The 22,212-nt window shown below is 47.2% G+C and overlaps 2 protein-coding genes and 1 pseudogene across 7 annotated transcripts in view; all 3 read left to right on the top strand.

Annotated features, from left to right (window-relative positions):
* Positions 1–22,212, top strand: part of LOC107145002 (adhesion G protein-coupled receptor E2-like) — a 452,375-nt gene that overhangs the window by 371,321 nt on the left and 58,842 nt on the right. The gene's annotated exons all lie outside the window — the stretch shown is intronic.
* Positions 1,549–2,284, top strand: LOC107144985 (olfactory receptor 7A17-like). Its single transcript, XM_015488842.2, has one exon. The coding sequence runs from the start codon at positions 1,736–1,738 to the stop codon at positions 2,174–2,176; it is 441 nt and encodes a 146-aa protein (XP_015344328.2). The 5' UTR covers positions 1,549–1,735; the 3' UTR covers positions 2,177–2,284.
* On the top strand, positions 9,058–10,059 carry LOC107144984 (annotated as a pseudogene).

Genomic DNA, 22,212 nt, shown 5'->3' with positions numbered 1-22,212 from the left:
AGAAGGAAGCCTCAGGGCTAACTGCAGCCTCTTCTCTCCAAACACCTCCCTTGCCCTCTGCTCACTCTGACCTCTTTCCACAGCCCTCTTCTTCCTCATCAGGAGCCACATTGCTAGTTCCCCTGGGGGCAATGCTGGCTTCCCCTAATGTCTTTCCCAGTGTCCATGTCTCCTGCTCACCCATAGGTCCTGCAACATCACAGTCACCTTGCTCCACCCACTCACACGGTCAGTGACCCCTTAATCCACCTACAGTCATTTCTGCCATGTGCACAAGTGACACCTCTCTCCTCCCGTGTGTTTCTAGGCAGACAAAATGCTGTCAATCAGCAGAAAGGACTGATAAATCTTCTGTCACCGGTAAGTGCAAATGAACATGACTTACTGTTCATATCATATCCTGTTCACCTTCATTGAGCCAAACCCTGGTCTGTGGGTGTGACATTTTTTGTACTGTATGGAATACAACCTTTATGCAAGGTGGATTGGTTAATTGCTGCAAATAAGAAGAAAATTAAGTCTGTGTGTTATTATTTAGCCTTATCAGAAAGACTTCTGAGTAGTTACACTTTGCAAACAGTTTTAGGTTGTTCATATGTTTCCACAACATATGAAGCTGCAGTTACTTTTTTCCTTCTGTGGTCACATTGGTTTGAAATTTCAGAAAAACATTGGGTAGTGGTAGCAGCAGGTGTATGATCTTCTGTAAATTCATGATCTTCATGTAATTTCCTCAGCTTCACCTGAGAGTGGATATAGCTGATAAACAAGGGAATTATTTTTGTCATATTTAAGCAAGTTCATTGTAATTTTCCAGATCTATTTCCACAAATTTTTTTCTGCATCTAATTATATGATCCGATTATAGCTAGAGGATCATTATCTTGCTGATTGTATTATTAGAATGAGTGACCAGCATGAAATATTCGTTGCTTTCTTGGATCATATGCCACCTGTTTATCATATTTGACACACAATGAATATACTTTGTGACTTTTTCTACTTGTGCCAATTAATGGAAATCATGGCTGCTTTGTCTCCTAGTGCTACAGAACAAGCAGTTGTCATTTGGTATCAGGGTTAACATAGACTTGGAAAATTCCTTGGCACATTTATTTCCATGTGATTCCCAATAGTTTATATGCATTGAAAATAGGTGAGATTTCAAAATTACTGAATTTTAATTTTGGTGATGTTCATCATTCATGAACATCACCAAAATTAAATGAAGAAATTGACACACCCAATAATTCATCATTGGGTAATGAATTGGGTGAGTCAATTTCTTCATTTATTGGTCCATTATACTTTTTAATTAAAAATTAACCGAGCCTATAGAAAATGGGGCTTCCTCATCATTAACGGGAATTATACAGACCCAGCTTTTAACATTTCACCTAAATGGTGTTTATTACCAGGACATTTCAAAGTGAAGCACAAAAGTCATTCTTAACTCACCTGAGATCAGGAAGGCTCTGACCAGGTGCAGGGGAGTCCCCAGGTCCAGTCGGCTTTGGGAACTGAATTAGGTTTGGTGACTGGGATTTCCAGCTGGTGGTGGCAAAAAAAAGGGAACTAGTGTCACTAAATAACCCCAGTGTGACCCACAGTAGAGGAGGGGCCACCAAGCCAATGCCTCCTAGACCACTGGGTCCACGCCCCAGGCAGCCAGGGTCCTGAGGTGGCCGTGGACGTCCTCTAGCTGCCGCTTCTCCCCTGGGGACATTTACTTTACATGGAACCAGAAAACCACACGGGGACTCCAGGATTTCTCCTCCAGGGACTTTCTGAGAAGCCAGAGATTCAGTCAGTTCTCTCTGGGCTGTTCCTGTCCTTGTACCTGGTGACCATCTTTGGCAACCTGCTCATCATCCTGGCCATCATCTCAGACTCCCACCTGCACACGCCCATGTACTTCTTCCTCTCCAACCTGTCCTTTGTGGACATCTGCTTCACCTCCACCACTGTGCCAAAGATACTCGTGAACATCCAGACACAGAGCAAGGCCATTACCTACGCAGGTTGCATCACCCAGATGTACTTCTTCACTGTTTTTGCACTGCTGGACAATTTACTTCTTACTGTGATGGCCTATGACCGCTTCGTGGCCATCTGCCAGCCCCTGCACTACACAGTCCTCATGAGCCCCAAGTTCTGTGCTCAGTTCTTCTCCTGAGCTGGCTCATCAGTGTGCTGGGAGCCCTTCCTGAGAGTGTGAGTGGACCGAGGCTCTCCTTCTGCACAGACGTGGAAATCCCACACTATTTCTGTGAATTCCCTGAGGTCCTCAAGCTCGCCTGCTCTGATACTTTCATCAGTAGGGTCATATTGTACTTAGTGACAGGCATCATGGGGTTTTTCCCTCTTGCTGGGATCCATTTCTCTTATTCTAAAATTGTGGCTTCTGTCCTGCGGATCTCCACAGCAGGAGGGAAGTACAAGGCCTTTTCCACCTGCGGTTCTCACCTCTCAGTTGTCTCCCTGTTCTATGGAACCTGCCTGGGGATCTACCTCAGCTCCACAGGGTCACGCGCCTCCTGGACAGGGGTGTTGGCGTCCATCCTGTACACCCTGGTCACCCCCATGGTGAACCCCTTCATCTACAGCCTGAGGAACAGGGACATGAAGAGGGCCCTGGGAACATTTCTGTGCAGCTCCTTGTCCTCCAGCAGACAGGAATACTGACCCTGTGCCTGCACAAGTGTGGTGAAGAGTGACGGAACAGGGTGCTTCACGGTGTGGACGTTGCCTCTCCTGCTGGGCTCCAATGCAGATGCTTTGCTTTTTGTGCTTCTTGACCATATACACAGATTTTATGATAAAGGGTGTCTGTAAGTCTGTTGCCTATTTTGTATTTTTTTCTTCCTTTCAATCTGTAGAAGCAATTACTTGTTGGTTTGACTATTATTGTTGTTGTTTTGTCTTTGTTTGAGACAGGATGTCTCTGGGTTGCCCAGGCTGGCCTTAAACTCACGATACCCCTGCCTCTGCCTCCCAATGAACTGGGATGACAGGTGTGCACACCATGCACAGCTGCAGTTAACCTGCTCTCAGATGTGTGTGTGTGTGTGTCTGTATGTGTGTGTGTGTGTGTGGTGTGTCTTTTTCTAACCTGGGGCCTTCCTTTCCAGTATGTTCATGGCTTGTTTGGTGAGCAAACCTGTACAGTTTTGATGAAATCCAGTGTTGCTCCATTTTTAAAATTACTTTTCCTTCCTTTAGATCAGGATTTTGGATCACAAGTACTATTTGAGCTCAGGAGGTGATAGACATGGACCCCAACTGTGGGGAGCCCCTCTGAATGCCTCCCACCTTCCATCCTGAATCGAGAGGCTCTGACCCATCACTACATTTCCTAGTGACTTGGGCATTGTCCCAGTTCAGGAAGTTGAGGGCCTGTATTCAGATATAGGTGACACCCCTTCTGTTGAATTACACTCACCTGTCCCTTGTAACCCTGTCCCTTCTGGCCTTTTTGGGATAGAACTTTCTAAGAACAAGGGTCCCCCCAATACAATCCCACTTCTCAATGTGCTCGCTCACTCTCATTTGTGACTTTCTCTTGCTCTCCCATTGGGGAGCCTGAGGCCAAGAGTGGAGAAAATGTGGGTGTGATGACTAATTGTAAAATTTGTAACAAGTTCTCTGTGCTGCAGAATCAGAGAGGAAAACAGTTTATATTCCTGGTGACATCAAAAGTTTATTGATTAGGGGCAGGCGTCATGGCGCAGTGGTAGATCACATGTCTAGCATGTGTGGGGCACTGGCTCAAGCCCCAGCACCACATAAAAAAACTACATAAACAAAATAAAGATATTGTGTCCAACTGGAACTAAAAATTCTCTTCTTAAAAAAAGTGTATGAATTATACTTTATGGATTTGAACCAGAAATAGTAAGACGCAATGGGGAAATAATTTGATGTGCCAAGAAACATCAGTTTTCTACATTTTCCCAAGAGTGGAACATGCTAAAATAGCATTAAAGACTCTGAAATCCCTTACTGTGCCTACTTGGAGCCTTCATGAGTGGTTCAGAGATGATGTCCATGAGTCTAACACAGGTGGTGGACAAAGGCTCTGAGCTGCCTGCCTGGGTCCTAGGACGATGTCCCCTACACCACCACCCCTGTCTCCCAGGAGCTGCTCAATGCTGTATTCCCTGTGCCAGGAAACCCTTGTGACATAATAGTGACCTGAGCCAATGAGGAACAAGGTGATGGTCACAATGGCTGCTATCTCTGGAGCATCTGATCTGGGCAGGTCATTTCCTGTGAGCTATAACCTACAACTTAATTCACACAGAAACACCATAAAGAAGGGGGGAATGACCCAGTTTGTAAATAAGGAGCCAAGGTCAGTAAGTTGGACTTCTTGTCATGAGGGAAACATTCAGGATGCAAATGTCAAATTGTTTAGGCAGATGCTGAGCTCAATAGGGTCCACATCTGACCACCTAAATTCAGAACTGAGGTAGTGGAGATGTTCACGGTGGAGAAGGCCTCAGAACACCTGCACCTAACTCTGACACTGGACCACAGCCTCAGTGCACAATAATGGAACCACCATGTGACCCCGCAGTACCACCACTGGAAAAGGTCATCCAAAGGAAATGAAGGTGACATCTCAGAGACTTCTGCACTTCCATACTCAGGGAAGCATTGACCAGAGTAGACAGATATGGAATCCACTTAGGTGTCTATCCATGGATGGATGGATAAAGAAAACACTATATGTATACTCAGGGGAGTATGATTCAACCATAAAAAAGGAAGAAAGCCTGTCAATTGTGACAACACCCATGGAAATTCTAGTTTCCAGGGAAGGGAAAGTGAAACCGGAAGATAAATGCTGCATGATCTCACCCACATGTGTAATCATAAAATGTTAATTCATAGAAATAAAAAAGTGAACTGGTGGTCACCGGGGACTGATGTGGTTTGTGGGGTTGTGGGGAGAGATGTTGGTCAAAGGATCTGAGGTTCAGCTAGACAGGAGGAAGAGTTCAGGAGACCTACAACCTGGTGACCATAGTTAGCAACAGAATCTTTAACAGTGGTGAGTGGATATCGAGTGTCTCACCACAGATATAATAACCACAGGAAGTGATGCACATGAGGATTAGTTGGAGCAGTCACTCCACAGTGCATGTGTTCTTGAAAACATTGTGTTATAGGCCATTATCACAATTTTTCTGTGTAGTATAAAAAAACAAGAGAGTCCACCAGCCAGGACTGGCAGACTCAATGCCAACTGGGAGCTCTTACAAAACCACAACCTCTGGCCACACCAACCTGCCACATCACAACCTGCATTTCAACCAGATCCCCAAGTGATTCATATTCTCACTGAAGTTGGAAAGATTCTGGTCTGGAAATGTGTTTCTGAAACTCTCCACTCTCAACCTGCTAGGCACAGTGCCAATCCCAAGTTGTAACAACCCCAACTTCCTCAGCCATTGCCACCCATCTCCAGCAGTCCTCATCCTGCCTGGTGGAAGACCACTGCCCTGGAGCAGGAGAATTGGGAGGGCCAGGAGGAAAGCTCATGACACTCAGTTCATCATTGGAGGCAGGTCCTGCAGGAAACATTCATCAAGAACAGAAGCTGACAACATGACCCACCAGCCCAGAGCTGAGAGAGCTGAGTGCTGACTCACTCATCTGCCACTGGTTAACATGTTAAAAGAGAAGCGACTCTCAGACTCTACAGTGCTTAGATCATTGCTGACAAGTATATAATGGGAACAGAGTCCAATTGGACAAGACTGGGAAAGTGTATCAAGTATTTTCCATAAAATGAGAACATATCCAGGGAGCTCCCCAGTAGCAGGTTGGGCAAAATGAGTCTCAGGGGTGGCAGGTTGTGCAGTGAGGTGAGGGCATTTCTTCCTTTAATTTCAGCCTGGAGTGTATTCAAGCCACTTCCATATTCATTACAAAGGTGAGACTAATGGGCTGCTCACAAATACTGCCTTGCCACCCTCCTTCAGGGGACACACTTCTCACAGCATCCTCTCTCATACTGGGTGGTCACATGAAATAACTCTTATTTGATGGGTTAATATAAAATTGATGGGCTTTATTTTGCAATTCTTTCCTACACTACAGGCTGAACACAATTTTTTAGGTTTTTAGCCATTTTTTCCTTTGGTTTTGCAAATTCTTTGCTTTTATGGGGACAGGAATCTTTATATCCTGAGTTCAAGGATAGAATTGGAAGTGATTTTCACTAAGGTCCTGTTTGCCATGTAGTTCTTTATATATGTTTTGACAGTTTGAGGGGGAACATGTGAGCATATGAATTTTATGTGGCCAAACCCACGAGTGGGTCCCCTTGCTGACCCACCCTACATTCCTTTTTTTTTAAAAGAGAGAGAGAGAGAGAGAATTTTTTAATATTTATTTTTTTAGTTTTCGGTGGACACAACATCTTTGTTTGTATGTGGTGCTGAGGATCGAACCCGGGCTGCAAGCATGCCAGGCGAGCGCACTATAGCTTGAGCCACATCCCCAGCCCCCTAAATTGCTTTTTACATTTAAAGTTCTTCATGATTGATGCTAATCAAGTTCCTCTTACACCATTTTGCATCTTATTTCTTATCTGTTTTTCTGAACTATTGCCTTTTGGCCTTTGGGTTGGTTCTGTTTTCATGAGCAGCAATCACCCTCTGCCCTTTTGTAGAACGTACTCTATTGCATTCAAGTGAACATCTCCCATGTCCTTCTCATGAGCACGTGTTTCATACACAGGAGTTTCATTACATCTGCAGAGATGTCCTCTCTGCACAGTTGGAATATGCACCTGGCCTCATGGGCTTCCTGCTGGGAATAGGTGGGAAGATGCAGGTGACACTCCTGGCCCACGTGCATGGTGGGAACTCATGAAGGGAGCGGTGGTGATGCTCTAACCTTGGTGGTTACACTTCTTCGCTCCTGCCACTATGTCCACTTTCCTAAGCACATTTGTACACACTTATGCTTTTACAGGATGAAATTGTACCTTTGGACTCCACTTCTTTCACTGCTCCTAAAAACGTATGTTTTTATCATTTTATATCCAGGTGTTTTTCATTCTCAAATTACTCATGATGACGGAATTAAATAATTATTGTTTTAGTTCTTTGATGGAAAATTTATTTTATTTTTTTAATTAATTTCTTTAAAAATAAATGACAGCAGAATGCATTACAATTTTATTACACATATACAGCACAATTTTTCATATCTCTGGGAAATTTTATTTTAGATTTTCAATCAATTTTGTTTAAAGATACTGTTTTGAAACGATGTGTTGATCTGGGTAGAAATCTATATTTCTTTAATTTTTCTCTATATAAATGCCCATCTTTGAAAACACAAAATAAACAGAACATGGAGATTCTCTTCTTGTTTGGACCTTACATTATAATGGAAAATGTAGAATACACAAAAATAAATGCATGTATGTTATGATGTCCCCAGGGGAAAATCCTCTGTAGAAAGATGACAGAATGTCAAAATAGGTTCAGGATTTTATGGAGATCAGTCTAGATCAGGGAAACTTTAGCTCATATATTCCAAATTGTGAATGATCCTTTTAACACACCGTTGAACTCATTTTGCAATTCTTTTGTTGCAGAATCTATGCTTCAGTGTTCATCAAGGATATGGGGCTATAATGTTTCCTCTTGTATGATACTTGTCTGATAAACTGAGACCTTGATAATACAGACATCTGTTCCCAACTAACAGAGAGAAATGAGGAGGGACCCACTCTGGTCCACAAGGTACCTTTGACATCAGAACAATGCATGATTATGCATCCATGAGATACCTCAAGTTGTCAGACTCATAGATACACAGAATAGAACAGTGATGTCAGGGCCTGAAGTGGGGGACATGTGGGCTATGTGTCCATGAGTGTAAAGTTAAAGTTGTACATGGGATTAATTTCCAGACACCTGCTGTACAGCATAGAACCAGCACAATGATTGTAATGGTATAATATCGTGGAGGTGAAAATTCGCTGTTGGGGTAGACCTTAGGGTAAGAGGTCCTGCCAAAGGAAAAAAAACACAAAATAAGAAACACAAGGGACCTGGGGACACTCATGGAGGAGATGGGCACATCTATGACATTGAAGTGGTAAAGGGACAGCCAGGGTCACGTGTGTCTGAATTTATCTTCTCATCCACATAAAGTATGCACAGCTTCTCAGGGGTCAGCCAACTCAGGAAAGCTGCCTCCAGCAACAGTCACAAGAGGGCAGGGGAACAAAGGCCCCTCCTGAGAATCTCAGCATCTCCACAGCAGCCAGGAGACAGCTCCCTCCTCAGCATTCGCAGATAGGGCCTCCTGTGCACCCACCAGCTCATGCTTGCTGCCCCCGGGGCTCCTTTGAAATGTGGATGTGCCAGGGCAGCACCATCCTCAGGACCCTGCACTGTTGCCCCTCCCACCAGGCCCAGGCCTATGCAGACCACCTGAAGGCACCCTCCTCTCCTGCAAGCCTCTGCTCAAGGGTCACCTTTCACCTCTCCTACTGGACCCCCATAGGACCAGCACCTCCATCCCCTTCCCTTCTGACCTCTCTGTGTTTGATTCATTGTAGTTATACCATCTGACATATTATGAGAATTTCTTTTTTATTTTTCACTATAACATCCCTTTACACAAATGCAAGGGATCATCACTCCAACATGGATCATCACTTTATGGAGAAAACATTGGAATCCCTCGGCTAGAGCTGTTATTTTTAATAATTGTTTTTGTACGTTGTTTCTCCATGATGGGAGAATTTTGTTTTTCAGCACACTGTGCCCATGGCCAAGCCAGTGCCTTGAACAGGATCAGAACTCAAGGCCCTTCCTCAAGGACATGGAAGAATTGCTCATTGAAACTGTAGAATACACAAAATTCTGACAAAATTGTAGCAAAACTACCTTTTTCCTAATTCCAAATTAGGAATGAATCAGCTAATTAGAGAAGGAGTCTCCTAAATAGGAATGAAATTGGGGTCAACCTAAAGGTGGCTAGGTGCAAAAACTACTCATGTTTTATTTTTTCTCTTCACAGCACATGGAACCAAAAAATTTCACAAAAATTTCTGAATTCCTTCTGATGGTATTTTCAGAGGACCCAGAACTGCAGCCCCTCATATCTGGCCTTTTCCTGTCCATGTACCTGGTCACTGTGCTGGGGAACCTGCTCATCATCCTGGCCACCATCTCCAACTCCCACCTGCACACACCCATGTACTTCTTCCTCTCCAGCCTGTCCTTTGTGGACATCTGCTTCACCTCCACCACCATCCCCAAGATGCTGACGAACATCCAGACACAGAGCAAGGCCATTACCTATGCAGGTTGTATCACCCAGATGAGCTTTTTAAAATTATTTATGTGGTTGGAAAACTTCCTCCTCGCCATAATGGCCTATGACGGCTTTATGGCCATCTGTCACCCACTGAACTACTCTATCTTCAGGAACCCCAGGATCTATGGATATCTGGTTTTGGTGTCCTGGATCATGAGTTTTCTTTATTCCCTGCTACAAAGTTGAATGGCATTGAGACTGTCCTTCTGCACAGACTTGGAGATACCACTTCTTTTCTGTGAAACTAACCTGTTGGTTTATCTTGCCTGTTCTGACACTTTCTTAAATAATATGGTGCTATAATTGTAGCCGGCTGCTCGAGGTGGTCCCCTGGCTGACATCCTTCCCTTCTACTCCAAGATCGTGTCCTCCATCCATGCAATCTCATCAGCTCAGGGCAAGTACAGACCATTCTCCACCTGTGCATCTCATCTCTCCATGGTCTCCTTGTTTTATTGCACACTCCTGGGAGTGTACCTTAGTTCTTCCATTGCCCAAAATGCACACTCAAGTTCAACAGCCTCAGTGATGTACCGCATGGTCACCCCCATGCTGAACACCTTCATCTACAGCCTGAGGAATAAAGACATCAAGAGCGCTCTGAAAAGATTCTTTGAAGAAGAAATAATTCAAAGGCCCATTTTCCTGAGTCTTAATATGGCTTTTGATCACAGAGCTCAAGACTCAGAGCAAAAAAAAAATTAACAATATTTTGATCAGAGAGAATGAGAGAGAGAGAGAGAGAGAGAGAGAAGTATGACTTGTTCCTTCTACTTGTTTTCTGGAGTTTCTCTTCCTTTAATTTCAACTTCCCTGTGAAACTTATTAAGTTCACCCTGCAAAACTCTCTGCTCTGAGATCTGAGCATTCTTCCTCTCTATCATCTGCATACTCTCTCAAAGTGATTTTCAATCCTGGATTAGAGATATTGGAACTTCACTTTCATCTCATGGGATGACATGCATTTCTGAAAACCATTTCCTCTCCCATGATGGATCATATGGAGTAATTTTTCTTTTATTGATACTAAAACACACAGTCGTGCATGGTACTCGTGTGGGGGAAATGCATTTGACAGTTAAGATGGCCTGTGTAATAATCCTATACTGGAGGGAATCCCACAGCATGGTTTGCCCTGTGGGTCCCTCATGTGTCTGCGCGTCCCCATCTCAGCTGCTCTTCCTGATGAGGCCGATTCTAACAGACCAGTGAGCTTCATGGCTGAGCTTTGGCTTTTCTTCTCACCATTGGGATTCTTTTCTCTTGGCCAGCTTGGTGTCCACAGTCTCTACCATAATCACTGGCAAAGCTTATTTTCAAATACATGTCTCCGCTTGAAGTTTAGATGGAAAGAAAAACTTGAAATGAAAGTTTGGTTACTTTGGCCTCAGAATCAGAAAGGACTTTAAATATGATGAGAAAAACATCTACATTAAACATTGGATTGCTACATAAAATATGTCTTTTCATCTTGCACATATAATCACTGAGGTGTGGAAGGTTGTTGTTCTTGTGTTGGGGGAATTTGCTCATTAACATTGGTCAGCATTTTGTAGGGTGCATTATTGAGTCACTGATCTGCTTGAAAATGTCCAGCGCTGCCTAGAAATATTAATCCTTCCATTATTTTAAGTGAAATATTCCTCCCCTTTCTGAATTTTGCCACAGCACTAGAAGGGAACTGAATGAGCAATACCTATATCCTCCATTATGTGTGTCCTTCAGGCTCAGAATGACTTCATTCCTCAAGATCAAAGAATGGCTCACAAGGGAGATGAATTTCCTACCCATCGTATGATTTCTGGCCACAGGCTCTCCTGTGAACATGCATATTATTTTCCTGAGCCAGACTCAGAAAACCCCACAACAGGTAGTCCCATTGGGTAATAAAAATCTTATTAAACCATTTGCATTGAGGACTGCTTGTTCTGCAGCAATAGCTAGCCCTTGCAATAACTAAAGAGAACAGAGCTGACGGTAATTGTAATAAAGTGCCAGTACACACACACACACACACACACACACGTATGATTCTCACCTTGACTACTTGCTTGAGTGGAGGGCCCAGCAAACTTATGTGAAGGGGCACATAGTCAATGTCTTGGGCTTCACAGGCCACATGGTCTCTCACAGTGATTCAGCCCTGCCATGAGGGTGGCAGCCATCATAGATACCAAAGGAACGGGTGTGGCTGTCTCCCAAGGAAACTTTACTTATGGAGACCAAAATTTGAGCTTGATGCAAAACCACAGTGAGATGCACTTCACACCCCAGAATGAACATAGAGGCAAAGACTGCAGAATCCCCCTTGGAGGTGGAATCCAGAACTGCTGGTGTCTAGAGAGGAGACTAATGGTTACCAGGGCTGGACAGGGAAGAGGAAGGGTAGTGAAGGTCGTCAACAGGCACAAAGTCACAGTTAGGAAGAATACGTTCTGGTGTTCTGTTGCATACTAGACTGACTAAAGCTAATCCAGAATGTAATTGCTTTTTGAATCTAGAAGAGAAGATTTTGGGTGATCTTAGCACAAAGAAATGATATGTGTTAAGGATACACATTTAGCAATGGCCCTGAAATTATCATTACACATTATTGACAATCCTGTCATGAATAAGTAATATAAAAAGTAACATTTCTTAAAAAAAGAAAATAATAATATTGGTGAGGATGGGAAGAATCTGGAATCCTCATGCACTACTCCTGGGAATGGAAAATGGTCAAGCCAGTGTGGAAAACAGTTGGGCAGTTCCTCAGAAGGTTAAACATAGAATTATCACATCACACAGCAACTCCACCCCATCCATGTGCACCCCAAAGAATGGAAAACTGGGACTCAAATGAATGATTGTACACCAATGTTCATAGCACCTACTTAATGCTGAGTTGCAGAGGCTGGTTTTAAACTTGCAATCCTCCAGCCTCAGCCTCCTGAGCCACTGGGACAAAGAGAAATTTATATGTTCTTAACTGAAAAAGATAAATGAATGGCAAATAAATACCAAGCAATCAAGGAAACCGAGATTAATTTTTAAAGGGAGCTAATATTTCAAGCATTAGTTCAGGAAAATCTGCTAAGTTCATTATATTGAATAGTTGTTAGACCAGCAGAAAAATGGATATTCTTAAATGTTAGATTTTGGAGTCAATTTATGTAGACATTTTATTCAGCAATTTGGTACAAGTTATGAAAATTTAAGTGGTGCATACCTAAGGCCCAGCAATCACACATCTTTTAATCTACATCACATTAAACAATCTCATGTTTACAGAAAGCTCTAAGGTTTGCTGCAGTATGTTTGAAAGAGTGAAAAATTTCATAACATACAAGCAACCATCAATAAAGAATAGCAAACTAAATAGGGTATGTCAGTATAAATTTTAAAAATAGCACATACCTGTCCATAGTATAGCTCATATTTTAAAAAATCTCCAATACACAAAGTTGAATGGGAAAAGCCAGTTGAAATATAATGCATGTGGTTTTATCAAGTTAATACTTACAGTATAATATTGTATCTTTACAGGTGCAAGGTGAGGATCCTGAGTTTAGGAGAAGTGATTTGAAAATATTACAGTCTCCTTTGGGAATATGAGATTTTTTTCAATAGTGCATATACTTATTAATATTATTTAGTTGTTACACGTGTCAGCTTAGAGCTTATGAGGGAGAACAGACATCATATTCACAACAGATGAGATTTCTGCAAGTGAACTCAGATTGGGCCAAGAAGCAATACAGAATTTGGTGTAACCTGGGGGCAAGGACATTCAAACCTACAGTGTATGCACAGCACACTAGCATACTTAACAATAAAGACTGCAAAGAGTAAGGTGTTGTCTGGGTATTCAAAAGAATAGTCTGATTTTTCACAGCAATTACCCATTTTAATTTCAATGTATTTATGAATCATACAGAAAACACAAAACTAAAATTTGTACCAAACAATAGTAGTGTGGGGACCAGGTGGCTCTGCAGGACCTGCCTTCTCAGAATTTGCAGGTGTGAGTGTTGGGAATGCCAAGTCTTGCCTCTGGTTGGGGACACGGTGCTTTTGATGGAAAGAAAACAGTAAGACACAAACTTACACAGATGCACCTTCTCCCTGCCCAGGAGGAGAGTCACGTGTTGGGCTGTTTGACTTCTCCTGTCCCCATCTACTGAAGCCCTGAGTTCTATATTTAATCATGAGCTTTGTTTTCATGTAAGTTACACAAGTAAGTCTAGTGATAGGTAATAAATAGATAAGTCTATTCATTCCGAACCAAGGTCCTTATGGGGCAGAAAGACCAGGAGAATGATCCTTCATGCTTGAGCTTCTACTACACAGTGTCCCACCTTCCTGTCTCAGAAGATGGGAGTCACCCCAAGGAGATCTTCACCACGATTATTACCCAAACTAAGCAAATATTTGGCAACAAACCTCTGAGTCCTGAGAAATTCACCAGGGAACAGATCGGAGGAAGAAAGCATCCAGACCGTGATTTCCTCTCTGTGGTCATCTTCGTCACTAGTCATATAAAAACAGGAAGCATTCTTAACTCCAACCAGAACCAAACGTCCTCCATCACTGGGCTGGATGGTCTTCGCACCATGAGGAGTGGATGTCTAAGACTGCTCCATGGTAAGTGGAATCGTGACCATGTGACAGGCAAGAAAGGGAGCTAGAAGCCACCAGCTAGTCCTTTGCTTCATTTCTGGCTGGTTTTCTCACTGTCCCTGTTAGGGAGAGCAGGGAGGATATTTGTAAAGGATGTCAGCACTTGCTTTTTTAAAAATTATTAAGTTCTCAAAGGAGAATCTTATTCCTAGAAAGTTATTCCCTTGTGCCACCTTTAGCACCCAGCGGGGTTTTTTCATTTATTCCCTGATGCAGCAGGGCTCTCCGGATAAATGGGACCAATGGGGTTCTACAGAGAGAGGGGGACATGGTTATATAAGAACATGGCTCATGCAATTGTGCAGACTGAGAAGTCCAGACTCTACCAGGTAGGTGCAGGATGCAGACCAGGGAGGAGGTGGCAGGATGGAGACCAGGGAGGAGGTGGCAGGATGGAGACCAGGGTGGAGGTGGCAGCATGGAGACCAGGGAGGAGGTGGCAGGATGGAGACCAGGGAGGAGCTGATGTTCCATCTCAGGTCCAGAAGCGTCTGGGCCAGAACTCCGTCCTCCTCAGGGGGCCAGTCTTGGTCTCTTAGGGCCTCCATGAGTTAGATGACCCCACACAGGAGAGGGGATCCTGCTTTCCTTGCAGTCTTCACATTCAGTGGGGTCTCCTCTGATGAAGGCCTCACGGCAATGTTTAGAGCCTGACCAGCTGTCCAGGCAGCACATTAGATAAACTGACCAAGAAGGAACCACCAATACCCCTAGACTTTATTTTAGGGATTGAGAACCAGACTCTCTTTGACTCCTTGCCTGTCTCTCTGTTGAACAGCAACAGGCTCATGTACCTAAGGCCCCGTTGACTTAAGGAGTGTCCCCAGGATGTGCCCTGGGAGGGGGCAGCTGCTGAGTGGCAGGAACAGCAGGAGGAGGCCCCCAGCCTGAGCCCAGCACCTGCCCACAGCACCTTCCTGTTGGGGGGTAATAGGGCACCACGGGGTCCCAGGACAGGCCGTGGGGCTGACAGTGGTGGTGGCAGATGTGGCTCTCAGGTGCTCCAGCCACAGCTGCAGGCCAGGTGGCTGGTGTAGTGTGTGTCTCTGAGGAAGGGGACAGGGCCAGAGCACCTGAGAAACCAGGCAGGGGACCTGAGACAACAGCTGGCCCTGACCCTCCCTTCCTAACTAAAGGTCAGCGATGGTGGTAAACACCCTGACACACTGGGGTTGTTCCCACGCAACCCTAGGACATGGGTGTCATCTTGTCCCCACTCCACAGAAAGGGAAACTGAGGTGGGGCAGTGAGGCAGCCTGCCTGTGCTCCAGGGTCTGAACCAGGGCCACCAGGCTCCAGTCCCCCACCCACAGGCCAGGAGAGCCACAGCTGGAGCCCAGAGTTTGCCAGGCTCAGCCCCCTTCCCATCCCCCAGACCCACTGGGAGGCGCCACCTGGGCTCCCTCTGAGGAGTGGACCAGGTCCGAGCCCAGGAGGGTCCTCAGCCCCTGCCCTGCAGTGCATCACCTCCGGCCTCCTCTGCCTGCTGGGCCCACTGACCAGCCCTCTCTGTGTCACAGGGCTGCTGTGTGTCCTGCTGAGTCTCTCCAGAGCTGAAGCCCAGGGCTCTCAGGGTGAGTGTGGGGGAGCAGCATGTCCACAGCCTGAGCCTGGGAAGGGCCCTGCACCCACAGCCCAGGGAGGAGAAGCCTGGGCAGGGAAGCTTGGGGCATCTCCCCACCTCCTGGGACCTCCTCTGGGGACCACATTGCCCCCTCCCAGCCTCTGACCAGTCTGTGCCCCCACAGCCTGTAACCCCCGGTGCCCTCCTAACTCAGAATGTGTCAATGCCACCGCCTGTCGCTGCAAGCCGGGGTTTGCCTCTTCATCTACAGAGATCTTCACTGACCCCCTGGAGATCTGTGATGGTAAAGAGGATGGGGGAGGGGCAGGGGCACATCAGAGACTGCGGGTGCCCAGTGCCAGTGGGGTCATGGGTAATGTTCAAGGGCTGAGCCTTTGACCTCAAGGCCATCATCAAGACCGAAAAGAGAAAGGAAAGAGTAAGATGGCAGAGAGACCAGGGAAATAAACGGCTTTTGGCAGAGAGAGGACCTGGGCTCAAGAGTTGGTTTCAGCCTGCCCTTAGGTCTGGGGAAGGTGACACTGAGCTTATAGCCCACCCCCGACCTTGGCATTGTCCCCTGTGTCCAAACTGGGAGTGTCAGCCAGAGGACTGAGTTGAACAGAGCAGACTGTGTGGTCTTCAGGAAAGGCTTGCTCCAGGCAAAGCACAGCCTCAGCAGTGAAACCCAAGATTCTCTCCAATAGATACTAACTGCCATAAGACCACATGTTGGCGAGCCAGGTAGGGAACAGGAGTCTCTTGCCTAAGAGACCACATAAGTTGGAAAGGTGACCCTTAATCCTATTGTGTTGCAGACATCGATGAATGTTCGCTACTGCCCTGGATGCTGTTCTGTGGACCTTTTGCTGATTGCCACAATGTGGAGGGGAGCTACTACTGCACGTGCAGCCCAGGATTTGATTTCCTTCCTGGGGTAAAAAAGTTCACTAATATGATTGAGAGCACATGTATAGGTAAGGCCCACCCCTCACCCACCCCACTGCCCAGATGCAGTTCAGGGCACCAGAACTGATCTGGGGACAGCACCCAGTTATAGCCTAGGCTACTGGCCTCTGAGATGGGGCAGCAGTGCATGAACCCAAAAACAGCATGAGAGGCAGGGGATTGTCAGGGCACTCTGGAACCAGCTGCTTGGCCCCATCCTCAGAGTGCCTGTGATGATGAACAGGGTGGTGATCATGTGTGATGTGATGACATCATTGTTGTTTTCTGCTGGTTTTTTTTGTTTGTTTGTTTGCTTTAAAAAAAAAAAAAAAAAAAAAACAGCCAGGCACAGTGGCCAGTTCCTGTGGTCTCATGTTGTCTCAGCTAGTTGAGGCAGGAGGATCACTAGAGCCCAGGAGTCCAACCCAGCCTGGGAAACAGAGTGAAGCCCCGTCCCAAGGGGGTAAAAGTGGCAGGGGAGAGAAAAAAATACGAATAAACCACAAGAAGGAGCCCCTATCTTCTAAGGCTAAAAACAAAGGTAGAGGCTGGGGTCGGCTCCCAGGCACAGCTCTTGCCTGGCATGAGCAGGGCCTGGGCTCCCTCCCCAGCACTGTAGAAAATCAAATCCAAAACCAGAGGTAACTTTGCTCTTGATTCACTGTGTGAATTCAGTCAAGTCACCTCACCTCTCTGTGCTCCAGAGTGATCATCTGCAGAAGGGGAGTCCTGGACTGGGGCATGGCTCAGGGGTAGAGCACTTGTCTAGCAAGTGTGAGTCCCTGGGTCAGTCCCCAGCACCAGAGGAACAAAGCAGGGGAGGGGGGAGTCATCAGGAGGGAAATGAGATCCAAAGGCACTGAGCAGGTCCTGGCTCCCAGAAAGTGCTGTTAGCAATGGCTTCTGAGCTGAACAGGTCCTGGGCCAGGAGTTGTGCTCACCTGCCCTTAGGTCTGGGGGGATGAGAAGCTTCAAGCCCACGTGCACCTCAGCACTGTCCCCTGGGTCCAGATCCAGGGGTGTCAGCCAGAGGACTGGGACAGAGGTATCCTGTGACACACAGGGGCCAAGGCCCTGGTTGACACAGGTGGTGCCCACTCCAGGCCACTGTCCCCCCAGCACAGAGAGGGAGGGTGGTGTGAAGGCCAAGGTCAGAGGCAGGGATCAGNATACCCAGACAACACCTTACTCTTTGCAGTCTTTATTGTTAAGTATGCTAGTGTGCTGTGCATACACTGTAGGTTTGAATGTCCTTGCCCCCAGGAGCCTGGAGCCCCAGATCCCATGAGGTGGTGGCTCTCAGTGGCTCATTACTGGGGAACCCAGGGAGCTGGGGGGGGGGGCTGAGCCCAGGATGTGGGTAAATGTGGGAGTTGGTGGAAGGTCCCCTGGGGGTGCTGCTGCACCTCATTCCCAGCTGTCCCCATGCGACACCCACCACCTTGTCCCCTCCACCTATGGCACACATATGCAGCTATTGCTACCAGGTGGGAACAGGGGAGGGGACTGTGATCACCCCTTGGGGGCTGGAAGGGGCCCTTAGGGTGCATCGGCCCCTGTCCTGGCCCGTCCTGCTGTTGATCCACACAGCCCGGATGAGGGGTCCCAGCAGGGCATCCTCAGGTGCAAAAATGGGTCCAGGAGACCAGAAGCCCTCCCTGCCTCATCCTGACCCCAGGAATCCTCTGGGCTCCGGGAATCTTTGGCCCCTTTCTGGGACACCCAGGGCCATCTGCCATGAGCTGTCACTCACTCCTGTCTTGGGTTCTCTGAGGCTGCTGTGCTGGCCATTCACCTCAGGCCTCTGTCCTGTGGGTCCCTGTGGCACTCAAAGGGGACCTGCTTCCTGAGCATGTTCCCCTCACATTTAGAGACCAGGAGAGATAAGAAGCCAGGAAACACCCCCAGGCCTCAGCTGGGAGCTGCTTCCAGAAGCTTCCTCATTTCCTGTCTGTGGCCCTCTCTGATAAGGGGGAACTTCCTCCAGGGGTGGTGACAGCAAGACTCCCCGGAGACAAGCTGGCACCTTGGAAAGGCCTGTCACTGTCCACCCACAGTTCTGAGTGCCACACTAGGAGCTGGGGGATTCCTGGGGACGATCGAGGGTGCATTTGTTCCACTGTGAGGAAAGGCAGGTGGAATTGGAAGCAGGCTGGGGCCTGAGCACCTGAGATTTCTTTATATTTGGGGTTTTTTTTTCAGGTTTTTTTGTTTGTTTATTTGGTCTTGCAGATCTAAATATGTGGTGCCTTACCACTGACCACATCCCAGCCCTTTTCATTATTTATTTGGAGACAGGGTCTTGATAAATTTCTTAGGACCTCCCTGTTGTTGAGGCTGGTCTTGAACTTCCAATCCTCCTGCCGTAGCCTCCTGAGTCACTGGGATTACAGGCCTGTGCCACCTCACCTGCTTGAGCACCTTGCTTTAGTTCTCCTTGTTGCTGCTCAGTGGTGGGGTTTGTAAAATTGGATGAAACCTGCATCCATAAAACTTATCATTTTAACCATGATCCAGTATACTAGTTCTGTGGGGCACTGAGGACATTCCTGTTACACAACCATCTCAGTCATCCCTCTCCACGAGTGTTTTCTTGTTTTTTTTTCTTTATTTCTTTAACTGACAAATAAAAATATTGTACATATTCATCATGTACAGAATGATGTGTTGAAACATGTGTGCACACTGGGATGGCTAAATGGAGCTGATTAGTATATGCAATGCTTCAAATGCTGATTTTTGTGGTAAGAACACTTCAAATCTAATCCCTTAGTGATTTTCAAGAATATAGAACATTGGCCAGACCCAGTGGTGCACACCTGGGATCCAGCAGCTCAGGAGGCTGAGGTGGGAGGATCACAAGCTTGAGGCCAGACTCAACAACTTAGCAAGGCCCTAAGCAACTTACTGAGACCCTGCCTCAAAATAAAAAATAAACAGAGATGGGGATGTGGCTCAGAGGTAGTTCTATTTTTAATATCTGAGGACCATCCCCACTGCCTTCTGTCACAGCGGGGCTCACTTACGTTCCCAGCTCTGGTGTGCACAGCGTCTTTTGCTCTGACTGCTGGCCACCCGTGTGCCCATCCGGATTCCCCAACAGCCACCCAGCAGGTGTGAGGTGATATTTCACTACAGTTCATTTCTAGTCCCCTGAGGATTGGCGATCGCAAGGGTTTTCTCCCGGGCCTCTGGGCCCTTCGCCTGTCGCCCTTTAAGAAGCATCTGTTGAGGTCACTTGCCCATTTGCGGATGGGGTGAGCGGGTTTCTTACTGCTGAGTTGCTTGATCAAGCTCCTCATGATACTTTGCATATTGACACCTAATAAGATGTGTGGCTTGTGAGTGGGCCTCCCGTTCCCTGAGTTGTCCCTCACTCTGTCCACTGTTTCCTTTGCTTTTCAAAAGCTGTTAGTTGGCTACGATCCCCTTGGTCCGTTTGTATTTTGCTGCCTGTGCTTGGGTCTCGTCCAAACCATCACTGACAGGCCACCGGGACGCAGCTCTCCCCTGTGCTCTCCGCTAAGCAGCTGGGCAGCTCCAATCTGACCTTCACTATTTAATCTGAGGTGATTTTTGTGTGGTGTGAGGGGAGGGTCTGATGTCCTCCTGGTTGGCATGTCCAGGGTCCCAGACATTTTACTGAAGGGTCCTTCCTATTGTGCGCTCTTGGCACCTTCATCAAAAATCAGCTGTAAATACGTAGGTTTTTCTGGGCTGTCTGTTCTGCTCCGTGGCTGTGTGTGTCTGTCCCCATACAGAACCACACTGTGTTGTCACAACAGCTTCTCAGTAGATTCTGAAGTGAAGTCATGGGCTGTGCCCAGCTTTGCTCTTTTTCTGAGCACCTGGCTTTATCCTCAGATGTTAATGATGAGTGTCACTCTGGGAAGCCCTTGGCCATGATCTCCCACCCCCCACCCCCCACTGCTTAGGCATCAAAATTGGCCATCACTGCCACCTTCTCCCTGAGCGTAGACCACCTGTAGGACCCCAGTGGTGCAAAGATTCCCAGAGGGGAGGGTACAGGGAATGGCTGGGTCTCCCTCTGCCACTCCAGGATGGAGACGAGATGTAGATCCCTTGCCAGGCCCCACCGTGGCACAGAATCTGAACCCGCATGTCCTTGGGCTCTGCTCCAGAAAGCAGAGTGGTCCTGGGACTTCCAGAGCAGCCCGACCTCAGGAGGTCCACCTGGGGTCTTAGTTCTGTCCACATCTCACAGCAGGGTCAGGCTGAGCACCTGGGTCTCTTCCCTGAGAGAAAGCACAACTTTGGGAGGTGAGCCTCTGACCCATCATGTTTCAGACATCACCAAATGGGGGCCATGAGAGTGCCCCGTGGAAAATCTGCAGACAGCCAGATCATACAGGGCACAATTGCTGCACGTGCACCCCAGGCTGTGTGCCCATTTCTGGAGCCAAGAATCCTTTTATTAATGAGAGGAGAACAGCTGCAAGGTAGGCCCGTCCCCCACCTCCCCATCATCAGGGTTGAGGTTGCCAGACCCTTTCCTGTGACATCTAGATGACAGAACTCTGGTTACAGGAGTGATGTCCTGGTCTGAGACAGGCAGGTTTGCATGTACCTGTAAACTAGCATAGAAGCAGGGTAGCATGAATGCCAGGGGCCAGCTCTGTGACTGGCTGCCTGGGGCTAAAACCTGCCTGTGCCACCTGTTAGTTGCATGTTATTAGTCAAATCACTACCTGTCTTTGAACTTGGTCTCCCCATCTGTATCATGAAGGTGATCATAACAGTGCCTACCTCCTGTGTCTACCAGGAGGATTATGAAAATTACAGGTGCCTGTATGACAGCCTGGCTAAACTGAGGATCAAGGGGACTCTGACCAGACAGGGTCCCCGTGGGTGCACACTGTATCATATGTACAAGTCTTGACCAATGAAAAAAGCTTTTTTATGAATTTTCAAAAAGCTCCTCCTCTCTAGGTGGACACAGCCACATCTGATAGTTGGAAAGTGGGTTGGTTTTCAGCCCCTGCTTACCATGGGCTTAGGCACCCTGACACAGTGAGCAGCCTGGACAACTGCACCTAAGGGTCAGGATCCTCCTAAGTACAAGCCCTCGGCCTCAGATGGTGGCTATTGCTATTGTGCCCTCTGTGCCCCGTGCTGTGTTGCTAGGTTAGAAAGAAGCCAGGGCTTGTGGGGTGAGGGGGCAGAGCTCATTCAGGTGGATGGGCAGAGGCAGGGTGAGCAGGGCTGAGGTGGAAGACACACCCACACCCTGGGGCTCAGCTCAGTGAGGGGCTCAGCTGGGCCCTACTCGTTCCCTCCTCACCCTTCAACACTGTGGTCTTCACTGAGCCTGAAGGTACGACCACTGGCCTCACAGTCCATGGAGCCAATGATGGGCAGACCTTGTCCCACTCTCTGGGCTCCTTGCCCCACCTTCTCCAGGCATCTCAGGGCCATGCAAGACTCTTGACTGCCCATCCCTGTTCACTCCCCAAGACTCAGAACTCCCCGCATAGGGCCACTTCTGGACCTTCAGAACACCCTGCTGCCCATCTGTTTTTCATGAACCGCAAGGGGGAGGGATCAAGATATCCGAGGTGTTCGTGACAGCTCATTCCTGCGCCATTCCCTTCTCTTCCCCCTGCTAGATGCTGCCCTGATGGTATTCACCGCTTCCATGCCAATATCAACCACACCTGAAACACTCA

This window comes from Marmota marmota, unplaced genomic scaffold, assembly GCF_001458135.2.
Source record: "Marmota marmota marmota unplaced genomic scaffold, marMar, whole genome shotgun sequence".
Taxonomy (NCBI): Eukaryota; Metazoa; Chordata; class Mammalia; order Rodentia; family Sciuridae; genus Marmota; species Marmota marmota.
This window is presented reverse-complemented; position numbering and strand designations above follow the sequence as displayed.

Excerpts from the sequence above, each read along its gene's own strand:
- LOC107144985 (XM_015488842.2), top strand. The coding sequence starts at position 1,736 with ATGGAACCAGAAAACCACACGGGGACTCCAGGATTTCTCCTCCAGGGA.